The 11,249-nt window shown below is 49.1% G+C and overlaps 1 protein-coding gene and 1 long non-coding RNA gene across 2 annotated transcripts; one reads left to right on the top strand and one right to left on the bottom strand.

Annotated features, from left to right (window-relative positions):
* Positions 1–9: 9 nt before the first annotated feature.
* Positions 10–9,692, bottom strand: TFAP2C (transcription factor AP-2 gamma). The gene is made up of 7 exons (XM_080558200.1): positions 9,463–9,692; positions 7,823–8,299; positions 7,576–7,627; positions 6,159–6,381; positions 5,342–5,460; positions 3,836–3,977; positions 10–1,956 (listed from the first exon to the last, which is right to left on the bottom strand). Exons 1-7 carry the CDS (start codon positions 9,508–9,510, stop codon positions 1,671–1,673), a joined length of 1,347 nt encoding a protein of 448 aa, XP_080414326.1. The 5' UTR covers positions 9,511–9,692; the 3' UTR covers positions 10–1,670.
* LOC308178950 lies at positions 7,703–8,649 on the top strand. Its single transcript, XR_013940060.1, has 2 exons — positions 7,703–7,747; positions 8,471–8,649. It is a non-coding gene; the product is annotated as an uncharacterized lncRNA (long non-coding RNA).
* Positions 9,693–11,249: the final 1,557 nt, after the last annotated feature.

Below are 11,249 nucleotides of genomic sequence, written 5' to 3' on the forward strand. Positions count from 1 at the left end.
CAAAGATGGTAAGATTGACTTTTATTTAGAGGAAGCCTTGCAGTTTGTGTTTAGATTTTAGTTTGTGTTTTATTTAAATAGGCAGCTAGCATGATAATGACATCTTAGGAAGAAAAAAAAATATTCTTGGAGATACATAGCATGTTTAATTGAAACCATTAGTTTTACTGGCAAACAGCTCTATATTTCTGTTCTGTTAATCTGAACAAAGTGCTGCAATTATGACTCAATACATAATGTCCTCTAGTGCTACTCACCCCATATTCCCAAAGTATAGAAAGAAGACAAAACCGTTTTCAGTTAATAAAACATTCCATGCTTCTATCCAGAATATTTTTATTATATGGTTATCATATACATCAGAATTATATTGGGAACATTTACAAATATGTAAAGATAGTTCAGAACCTCCATTATTCACATACACACTAACTCACACACTCATTTTGCATGTCTAGTCAGTTGTCAGGTGAATGATGCACAAAATTATTGCTTTGTGAACATACACCTCAGATTAGATTTAATCTTCAGTGGCAAGAATTGAGATATTTTTTAAAAAACAAATCTTAAATACCCTGTATAACATACCTGTGCATAAACCTAAAGATATGTTTAGCTTACCCATTACCTTTGAAATACTTACCAAAATTAAAATTTGAAACCCATTTATAAAAAAAAAAAGTATTAAAAAGTTCACCATTATTTACAAATCCGATTAAATTACACATAAATAAATATTTACATTCAACACACTGCTTCCCTTAGTATGCATAAAGCCTCCCTGGAAATATTTTTTGGCCTTAATAGGCAAAAAAAAAAAGTTCAAAAAAAAAGTTATGTGCCTATTCTTTCAAGTTTCCCCCCCAATTTAAAAACAAGACAATATAAATATGTCAATAAAGCTGCAATATCCTTAAACACAGAAAGTGAATTTTCTAAAAGCATTTTCATTTTCAACTATTCCTTGTTAAAAATATATCAAGATAATATCAACTGCAGCCAACATTACTGCAGTTTTTAAAAGCCTGAATATTTCCATAAAAATATGCATGTCAAATGCCATCAGATAATTTTACGTTTACCAGGGTTTTAGTACTCTCCTATGGTAATCTGCAAATAAAGGGGGAAAAAAAAGAAGAGATTAATCTTACTATTTTCAGGTGTTTATAAAAAAAATTAATGTACATAAATCTATATACCATTATTTAATACTGCTTTATTGTTACTGTTGCGTTAAGAGAGAATAAAACCCTGATATTTTTATCTGATAACAAATTGACTTCCATCTAAAATCTGTATCTTAAAAGCTATACACGAAGCTGGTCACCTCTAGATACTTAGATGTGGAAAAGAAACCTAAATATATCTTTTTGCATATTTCCATCCAAACCCTTATAGCACCACTTTTACAGCAAAGGATGTCAATACACCTGTACCAAGTACTTATCTTCTGGTAATTGCTTCCACAGATAAGGGATACTGCAGCTTTTAGAAAGACTTGTCTCATAGATCCAGGAGGAGTGAAGATCCTGAATAAGATGATTTTTTTTCCTTGTTTTCCCTTTCTTATTTAAAAAAAAAAAAAAAGTACCCAAATTTCTACGTTCCCCCGGCAAGAAGATCCCAGTCTGTGTTAAGGAGGAAGAGTTTGAAGTCTGGTTTCTCTCCTTTTATTTCCTGTGCTTATCCATTTTATCGATGGTTTTATTGGTCTCTGCAGGGCTCTGGTCGCCAGCGTTCATGTATGTTTTGTCTGCTATTTTTAATGCTTCATTTAGGTAGTTCTGGACGGATGTCATGGCAGCACAGATGGCAGCACTCCCAAAGCCATGTGTGATCAGGCTAAAATGAGTCAAACAGCCCTGGATGCCAGGGTCCAAGATGGGACTAGGTCTCGTGTTTCCAAGAGGAGTTCTGTCCTGAGTGAGGAGGTCTGTGAATTCCTTACAAATCTGCCTGCAAGACACAAAGTGATCTCACTTTATACCACGGTAGGAATTTGTGCAAAAGCAAATAAATAAAAATAATGGAGAAAAAAAATCCACGTCAACTATTTGGCCGTTATGTGGGAATTTAGTTTTCAGATATTCATTACTCCATCAACAGCAAGACAGCAGTGTTCTCCACAGTCCAAAATTAGAGCTCATTTATTAGTACTGGCATCTGACAAACCTTCTGTTTTATCTGTGTCACACAAACACATACCCACGCTGCAGAATAATCTCTCCACCTCTGCTGTCTGGCTGGCTCGGCATCATTTGCTCTAGATTTTCAGGGAAGGCTGGGATGTAGGGCTAGTTTCTCTGAGAACTTCCACAGCTGTAGTTACATGATTTAGAGAGACTAAAGCAGCTGAAGAGGAGATCCAATCTAGTTGTGCGTGTTGTACGTACATCCCCTCTCTCATAGAGACCTAGGCCCTGATCCTGCAAACACGAACACATATGCCTGGCAAAACACGAATGGTTAATAACGCTCCAGCATATGTTGTTTGCTGCTTGTAAATCTGTCCCCTTGATGTGATTTCACTGGAGATGAGCAATCCTAACAGAATCATCACTTTATCAGAATTTCTCAAATCACAAACATCTTCCAAAAGATGCCTGCTATTAGGGTTAATAACAATACCAATAATAATTCTAAAGAGCCAAAGGGCTCATGCTCAATAAGCGTAAGGTTTAAGCTATAAGAGAAACAATATATTTCTATGAAATATAGTCTTGGTAAAGGAGGTCTCTTTTTCAGGGAAAGATTGATGGATTAATTCAGCACCAGGAGGAATGTGGAACCCCTGCACGGGGCAGGATTTTGCTTGCCTAATCCAAGCATAAAGTCAAAACAACTCTTCTCATCAGTTTAACCAGGCTTTTCTCGGATCCTCTGCACAGTGACGGTGCTTTCAAAGCAAGAAATTGCACCAACCCAAACCAGAAAACATCTCAGACCAGGATGGATCATAATCTAAGGGCTTTGGTTAAACGTCAGCGTGGGAAGGGGACAGTGAGCTCTCTAGCCACTGGTGTAAGATAAGCACAGCTAAACACAGGTATTTCCTACCAGGGACCTGCTCAGTACATGCTCTATTTACAGGTACAAGTGTCTGCAGAACAGCTCTAACAAAGCTTCTCCTTTACCCTTCCTCTGTTCACCAGGATTTATAGTAAGAACTTAGTTAAGAACAGGGACTTCTCACATCTGCTAAACATTGCCTTTCACTGAACTAAAGATCTTCAGCTTTGATACCGAAATGGGACTACCCACACTTTGATCCCTAGAGTCCCACGGGGGAATGCTGTTGCCAAAAACAGCAGCTACAAGGACACATTGGCCGAGCTTGCCTTGCACCCGGTGTGCCCACCAGTAACTCTCCGTGGAGGTGCACGTGTCTCTGCCTCTCTGGGCTGCACGCACGCAGGCAGGGCAACTACCAGCTCCCAGTCCCGTCCCAGTTCAAGTTCCTCTGCCACACCTGCCCCCCAGGTCCTCAGCCCTGTCTCACCTTGGGACATCTTTTTCCTAGAGATACAGCTACCCTGGTTAAAGACTTGGTTTTTTTTTTTTTTTTTACTACTGTTTAAAAGAAACAAGCAACAACAAAAAAAAGTGGTCCAAACTGCTTTAGAATTACCATACAGGGTTATTATTATTATTGGTTCAGACTAAAATAACTGCTGTCATAGTTGAATTCAAACCAAAACCAAGCAAGAATTGTTTCCTCTCCCTGATTACAATTACACATGAAAATGTAGCAAACTGTCCACAACCACAGATACTCATGGTCAGACAAAACCACCTTTAAAAAAGAGGGAAAAAAATGCAAAGCCAGAAAACTTACTTTGCAGCAAGAAGCATATTCTTCCTGTTCGCCATTTCGTTGCGGCCCATGTGTGGTCTAGTTAAATATTCGGCCACTGCTTTGGAAGGAAACTCTGTCTCGCATACATAACCGAAGTCACGGGCAAGATGTACAGCTTCACCTGGCGTGGGCAGAAGCGAATAGTTATTAAATGTTGCAGTGCTTATTTATTATAAGGAGATCGGGGAAATTAAGCAAAGCAGGGGAATACATTTCAAGAATTTACTCTTTTAGAAAGGGACACATCTATTTTTCACCATACCATTCATTACCATTTTCTAATCAATAGATCAGTGTTTCTTGGTAAATTTGCATCAAGAAAAAAAAAACAACAACAACACTACGTGATGACAGCTATGAAAAAGAATTCCCTTCCCTTTACTGGAAAAAGCTTTTCTTTTGTTTCTATGCAGATTCACTGCTTCGCAAAGACTAGAATTTAGCCTATAACAAATTTCCCACTGATATTTAAAAAAACTTGCAACTAAATTCCACCGATGTAACGATTTTTTAGTACATTTTCTAGCTCCTTTATAGTAACAATGTTCGTATAAAAATAAAACTGGAAGGTTTATAACTACACAGCTTTTTTCATTAAGGCAATTCCTTCATGCACAAAAACACTGGGCTGACATCATCAGGCTGTACCTGTAACACACACGTGTGCGTGCGCACGCACATAGCCTCTCGGGCAGCTCTTAAATCCAACTTCCAAAATAAGGTTTTAAATGGAAGTTGCCGTATTATTTCAGCTCATGCAGAAATGAAATAGCAGCAAGGTATTGTTGGATCATTTGTCATGTTTCAATTGCTGCTTCTGCTCCTATTAAGTTGTACCACTACCAGGAGCTGCTTTCAACAGCAGCACACAACATAACCCCACACAGACACGTAAATACACCCTGCCGTCAGCTTAACTGAGAGGGTCCACATAGCATGTTACAGATTAAAGGGGCTCCAGTTTCCCATCAGGAAGTCAAACGCTATAAATCTCACTTTATATGCTTGTTTATGAGAAAAGCTTCTGAGGATACCGCGGAGGTAAGGCCAGGCATCGCAGGCAGCTGCCGCGGACTTCAGGTCTCCCAGTAGGGAACCAAACCCTGCGATGTGCCGGGTCTCACCCCTTTCGCCTTCCCTTAACAAAACCCCAAACAACCTCAGGAAACAGACTGGACAACCCAGGCGTTCCGCAGAGCCTGGTGCCCACGAGGGAGGGAGGGATGCCATCCTGGCCCGCGGCTGGTGCTTGGCACAGCGGGGCTGGGAGACCCGACTGGCAGCAGGGGGGCGAGGAGCCCCCCAAAGGCACCTCAGCAGGTACCTGCTGCCCCGTCCCCAGCACGCTCACTGTCAACTACAAACACGTGGAACCCCCCCTCTATTGAGTTCATCGACTTCCCAGCCCTTCCACGCTTTGCCTGGAGGATAAAAGCTGTACACAAGGGAAAGGAAGTTTATTTTTAAGACACGTTCAAGACTGACCTTCCACCAAAGATGTCAATAGTGTCACATTTGCAGCTTTCCTTCTACCAGCTGGAAGGTTCAAGCCAATTTTATCCAGTTTTTCCCTTAATGATCTGCCACCATTTTTAGATTTGGCTCTGTAAGTAGGGGGGGAAAAAAAAGGCTTTATTGATCTTCAGGGGACTTTTTTGTTTTGTTTAAAAAAAAAAAAAAAAGATGAGAAATTCCAGTTACTGACATTCAATAGGGTTCTACTGGGGGTAAGATAAAAGACAGGCTCTCTTTTCAAGTGACCTACTTTTAAAATGCTTTACTACAAACCAGCCAGGATGAAACACAGCAGAGGTCAAAATCAAAATGTTTCAGACTGCACCACTGAACCAGCAGCTGTAGAATGATCACAAACCAAATTAAAAGTGTGTGCAAAAAAAGGACACACGAAGTCTCCTTGTAACGATGCAACAAGACCACGAGATTTAATCCAAAAATCATTCCATGGGGAGACAGTTCGTCACAGGAAGAAGAAAGCTCCACGAGCAGTTTTAAGAGACAAAAAATCCGATTTTCAACAGCGAATGAGAATTGCTGTCAGAGCTGTTAATAGCACTTCTCTCCGAGACGTGGCAGAAGTGCAAAGAAGTTTTTATTTCCAAAGCCAATTAGGATTCAGTGTTGTTGGGCTTCTGAAAAATCTGAAGTTTGATAAAAGGCTTTCTTAGCTCGTCATTGTGCTAATCTGGCCGCAACCACACACACCAGGCACAGGGAGGAAAAAAAAAAGGATCGCAAACAACAGCCCCGGTGCGGACGGCTGGGAGCAGGGGTCGCAGCCTACCTTCTGAGTACTCCTCCTAGCAGAGAGGCGTTGAGACACTCCGGGGGCGAGAGCCGTCTCTGAACCTCTGCTACTGTCACTTTGTATTTGGACGTGGAGCTCAGGAGGGAGAGCCTCCCCGGAACCGAACAGAACACTTCGTTGGGGTTTATGACCACTCCGATTAATCCGTCCTTTTGGCAGGGGAGACTCAGAGCACTGTTTTTCGTTAAGGAAATGGGACCTGCAGGAGGGAAAGCAGGTATTTTAGGAAAGGGAAAAATAAATACGGAGTGGCAAGTGAATTTTCTTTGTACGAGGACAGACCGGGAGATGGGATTTCGTTTGGCACAACGCTCCCCACGACCCAGTCCCCAAACACCAGCAGTCTCCTCCACGCTCCAGTTCAAGGAGCTGCCGAACGCAACTAAATATGCTCCTTAAAACAAAACCGAAAAAAAAAATAAAATACACAAGGCACCCCACAAAAACAATAATGAAAAAATGTGGTATTTAACTTAGCAGATCCAGTCCTATAAAGAGCCCGATAGAGGCGCAGACGACGAATCCGCATCCCTCGGGCTGCTGGCAGCAACCCGGGGCGGGAGAAGCCTCCCAGCTACCGCCGGGCTCCCCTTCCACCGGGAATTTAATCCCGGCAAATTCATAGCAGAGAGCACAACAGGGCTGAAGAACCGAAAGTAAACCCCCGCTGGGGAACGGCTTCGGCGGCTGGGTGCGCGGGGCCGGCAGGGGCTTGGCAGGAGCAGAGGGGCAGAGCCCCGCGGCCAGCCCCGCTCCTCCATCGCCCACCCGCCGAGCCCCAGCCGGGGGCTGCTGGCGCCGCTCGGAAAGGGTTAAAAAGAGCCGAGGTCTGCCTTGGTCCCTGGAGGGGGCAAGGGCTTTGGTGCCGCATCTGACAGCGGAATAATTCTCCCATGAGCTAAACGCAGCAATCAGCGCTCTGCCAAACACTTCTGCTTTTCCTCAGTTAGGTATTTGTTTGAAGTCTTCTGGAGGAAACTTCCACTGATTTTTTTTTTTTTGTTCAAAGCACAAATTTGTTTAAAAACAAAAGCAGAAAAAAAAAAAAAAAGGCAACCCAACCCTACACGACCGTCCGCCTAAATTGAGTCAATACGCCCTTCCTCCTCGGGACCCCGGCCACAAAACCGCTCCGGTTACGGTTTATCCGAGCAGGCTCATGCCGACCGAGTCCCTTTCCGAGGCTGGGGAAGAAGTTAAAGGGGAAAAAAAAAAAAAAGAAAAAAAGCAAGGAGCCCCCCGGGTGCTGCTCTACCCGCCCCACGGGCACGCTGCGGTGGCCACGGCAGAGGAGCCGGGCCCCCCCCCGGGGGCTGCCCCAAGCCTCGGCCGCCCCGATCCCCACGGGGACCCCCCCCATAACCCGGGGGGCGGCGCAGGGCCCCTCACTGACCTTTCCTAATGACCGTCTGGTCATGCATTAACAAGTGTTGGTCCTCCACGTTCTGCAAAGAGAAAGGGGAGAAAGTTGCACACACCTCGAGAGCTGCGGGGGGGGGCACGGGCCTTTGGGGCCGGACGGGCAGAGCCAGGCTTCGCCCCAAGGCGCGGGGCAAGAATTTGGGGTGAGCGGGAGGACGGGGGGGGGGGCTCCGGCAGCCGGTGGACAGGGAAAAGGTGGGGGGGGGAACGAGGCTTACCTGCACCTCCTCCATCTGGTGGGCCATGTCGTGGAGGCCCAGGTTGTCGGCCAGGGCGGAGGCGTCGAGGCCGTGGCCGTGGGGCAGCAGCAGCTCGGAGCGGCGGTACGTTTCCCGACGGCCTCCGGCCGAGCCGCTCTCCAGGGCCGAGAGGTGCGGGACGAGGCCGGGGCGGCCGTGGGGGGCGAGGCCGGCCGGCTCCTGGCCCTGCCGGGGGGGCCAAGCGCCCTGCTGCTGGCTGGGGGGGGGCGGCGGCGGCTGGTGCAGGGGGTTGATGGAGAAGGGGTCCCCGAGGTGGGAGTAGGGGTCGCTGGACTGCGAGTAAGGCAGCGGCTGGTAGGGCGGGGGGAAGTAGGGGGGCTGGAAATCGGAGGCTCCCGAGTGGGAGAGCGGCGGGGCCGGGCTGTACAGGTGCTGGCTGACCGCCGAGAGGTGCGGGAGCCGCGGGTTGCCGTTGCTGCTGCCATCGTGGCGGTCCTGGAAGGCAGACGGGGGGGGGGGAGAAGGGAGGCGGCGGTCAGTGGGGGGCACCGGGCGGCAGCCGGGGACGTTTTCTGGCACCGGGGGGCAGAGGGAAAGCCGCCCCAATCCCAATCCCAATCCTAAACCGGGGGCTCTCCCCCCTCCCTTTTTTTTTTTTTTCCCCAGGCACTTTGCGTAGGAAATGAGCCCGGCTCGCAGGGAAGGGGTTAGGAACCAGTTCCCACCGCTGTCCTCACCACGAGGCTCTCAACTTCTCCAAAGAATCATTTTAAAAAAATAATAATCCCAAGTCACCGGCGGGGCCCGATTTACCCAGCCCCACGCTGCCCCCATGGGGTGGCGGCTCCGAGCCCCGGGCAGGGCCCCCCCACGCCCGACGGCTGCCGGCCCCGCTCCTCCCCTCGCCCCAAGCCCCGGCAGGCACAGATTAACGTCCACATGGACCCGATCCTGGGTTTGAGCGGCTTCTGGCCCCACGGTCGGTAAAATCCCATCGCTGGGTAATGAGAAGTGATCGGGGTCCTAGCGGGGCGTGAACCGGGACCCACAGCTCGCCTGCCGCAGCCGGGAGGGGGGGGGAGGGCACGGCCGTGTCGGAGCCCAAAACCCGGGAGCAAACCCTTCTTGGGGTGAGAGCCGCTCCCACCGGGGATGGAAACGTGGGGAGGGCGGCTCGGGACGGCTGCAGCCCTGCCGCGGCTCCTACCTGCCCCCGCCGCCCCGAGGGGGCTCCCCGATCCAGCCGGGGCTCCCCCCTTCTGCTGGGGCTCCCCCCTTTTACACGGGCACCCCCCCTTTTGCACGGGCACCCCCGCTTCTGCCCGGGGCTCCCCACTTCCCCAACTTTTACTTTTCCGACTTGCTGCGCGGGGCGCAGCCCTGTGCCTGCAGGCACTGCTGCGTGCGGGGGGGGGCAGGCTCCTTTCTCCCGGTTGGGGATGCCGGGGTTTTTTCCCTTTTTCCCCAGGATTTGAGGGGGGAAAATGGTTAAAAAAACAAATAAATAAAATAAAAAGTAAAAAGGAAAGCGGGGGCTCGGGGAATGGAGGAATCCCGGCTGGAGGCGAGCAGGGGGAGCACAGCGGCCGGGGGGCTCGGGGCTGCCCCCACGGCCCCCCCCCCGTTCCCCACCCGCCCCCCCTTCCCGCTCCTCTCACCTCGCAATCCTCTTCGTACTTGACATTATCTGCTAGTTTCCACAACATGGCGTCCAGCCTCCAACCCAGGTGTGCGGTGCCGAGAAAAAAAAAAAAAAAAAAAAAAAGCAGCCGAGAAGCTCAGCCCCCCCCCACGGGCGGTAAATCCACGTCGGCGCTGGGGAAGAGGAGCTGCCCCCCGGACGGAGCTCAGTTGTTGGCAGGCATGGAGGCTGCTGTCGGACTAACCCGCCGCTCTAATGGTCACTCGGGTTTTTTTCCCTGCCCAGACGCCCTTAATGGCAATAGGATTATCATAACTCCTCCCCAGGGATGGCTCGGCACCCGCGGCCGCCAGCCACTCAGGAGGGAGCGCGCAGCCCCCGGCCCCTCCTTCCGCGCCGCGCTGCGCCCCCGCGGGGGACGCGCGGGGCTGGGGGCACGCGTGGGCACCCCCCGCAGCAGCGGGGCCGCCCCCCGAAGTGCCCCCGCGCTTCTTTTTTTTTTTTTTTTAATATTTTTTATTCTTAGTTGTTTTGGGGGGAGGTGTAATGGGTGTGGAAGGATATTTATTTTTTTTTTTCCACGCACACGCGTGGAAGGAATTTGTTGCAATCCACGCGGGGAGCTGCAGCGCCCGTACCCCAAAAGCGCCACGGGGCCGGCGGCTTCTGGGCGAAATAAATCGGGAAAAGTTCCTCGCCGGAGCGTCCGAGCGCCAGTCGGAGCGCAATTTGCATAATTGTCAAAGAGTTTTGACTTACTGATTACAACTTGTAAGCTACCGATGTTTAAGGTATAATTTCCTTAATTAGCCGGCGAGATTATTGCAGCTGCCTTGGATCCCTCGTAGGTAAAGCAGCCCTGATTCAGCGTCCCCGATGCGAGGCGGTGCGAATCGCGGCGCTGCTCTCCCCTCGCTGTTATTTCAGCCCCTAACGAAAACCTCCCCGCCCGACCTTCTCGGCACAACTCGGGGCTGGGGAGCCAGGTGGGAGGCGAGCCGCGGTTTGGGGAGCTGGAAGCACGCTTTCATCCGAGCTCCCGAAATGCTGCCCTGCCAAATTGCCACCTTTCTGCGGCCATTTGATCTGCGCGCTTCTGTGGGTCAGACAAAATGAACATCGTTTGCAAAAGCAACGACTTCTCCCAGTGTTTTAAGGTGCATCCGGATCGCTGCTCATTTACATGAGAGGAGCAAGTGTTTGTTTATTGTGACAGGGACAAAGGATGACCCTGGCCGGGGCTGGTTGCGGAGATGTCGGCTATCTGTGTGCCCGGGGAGCTGCTGGTAAAGGCCCGAGCAGAGCCACGGCTCGCCCCTTAAACTACATCACCCCCCCCCCCCCCCCTTCTTTTTCCTGAGCATCGCAGAAAAAAATAATAATAACAATAATATTAAAAAAAAAACCACCTACCCACCTCCCTCCGACTAAATGAACGATCTAAAAATAAAGCGAGGAGGACGGGGGTGCTGCAATAACCGTTGGAGGTGTTATCTGCCTTATCAGGCACGCAGGTGCTGATTTGCAGCGCTCGCATTAAGCCCATCATCAGCAGGGACTCCGCATTATCATTTTTGGTGGAGTCTCTATTTATTTTTTTTAACGACGGTGTTTTTCTTCCAGGGATGTTTCTTTGAAATGCAGTTCGCGACGATTATTAGCGAGTGTGCTCGCGCTGCTCCTGGCGTCATTAAGACTAGGAATCTAAATAATAAAAGACAGGGGGAGCTTAAAGTTCATTTGTATTAAAGGGACAAGATGGATTTAAACAGAAACGAAGAAGGGAGCCGTCGAGCTTCCCAG

The sequence above is a fragment of the Anser brachyrhynchus genome (genome assembly GCF_964034855.1).
Source record: "Anser brachyrhynchus genome assembly, chromosome: 16".
Classification (NCBI taxonomy): Eukaryota; Metazoa; Chordata; class Aves; order Anseriformes; family Anatidae; genus Anser; species Anser brachyrhynchus.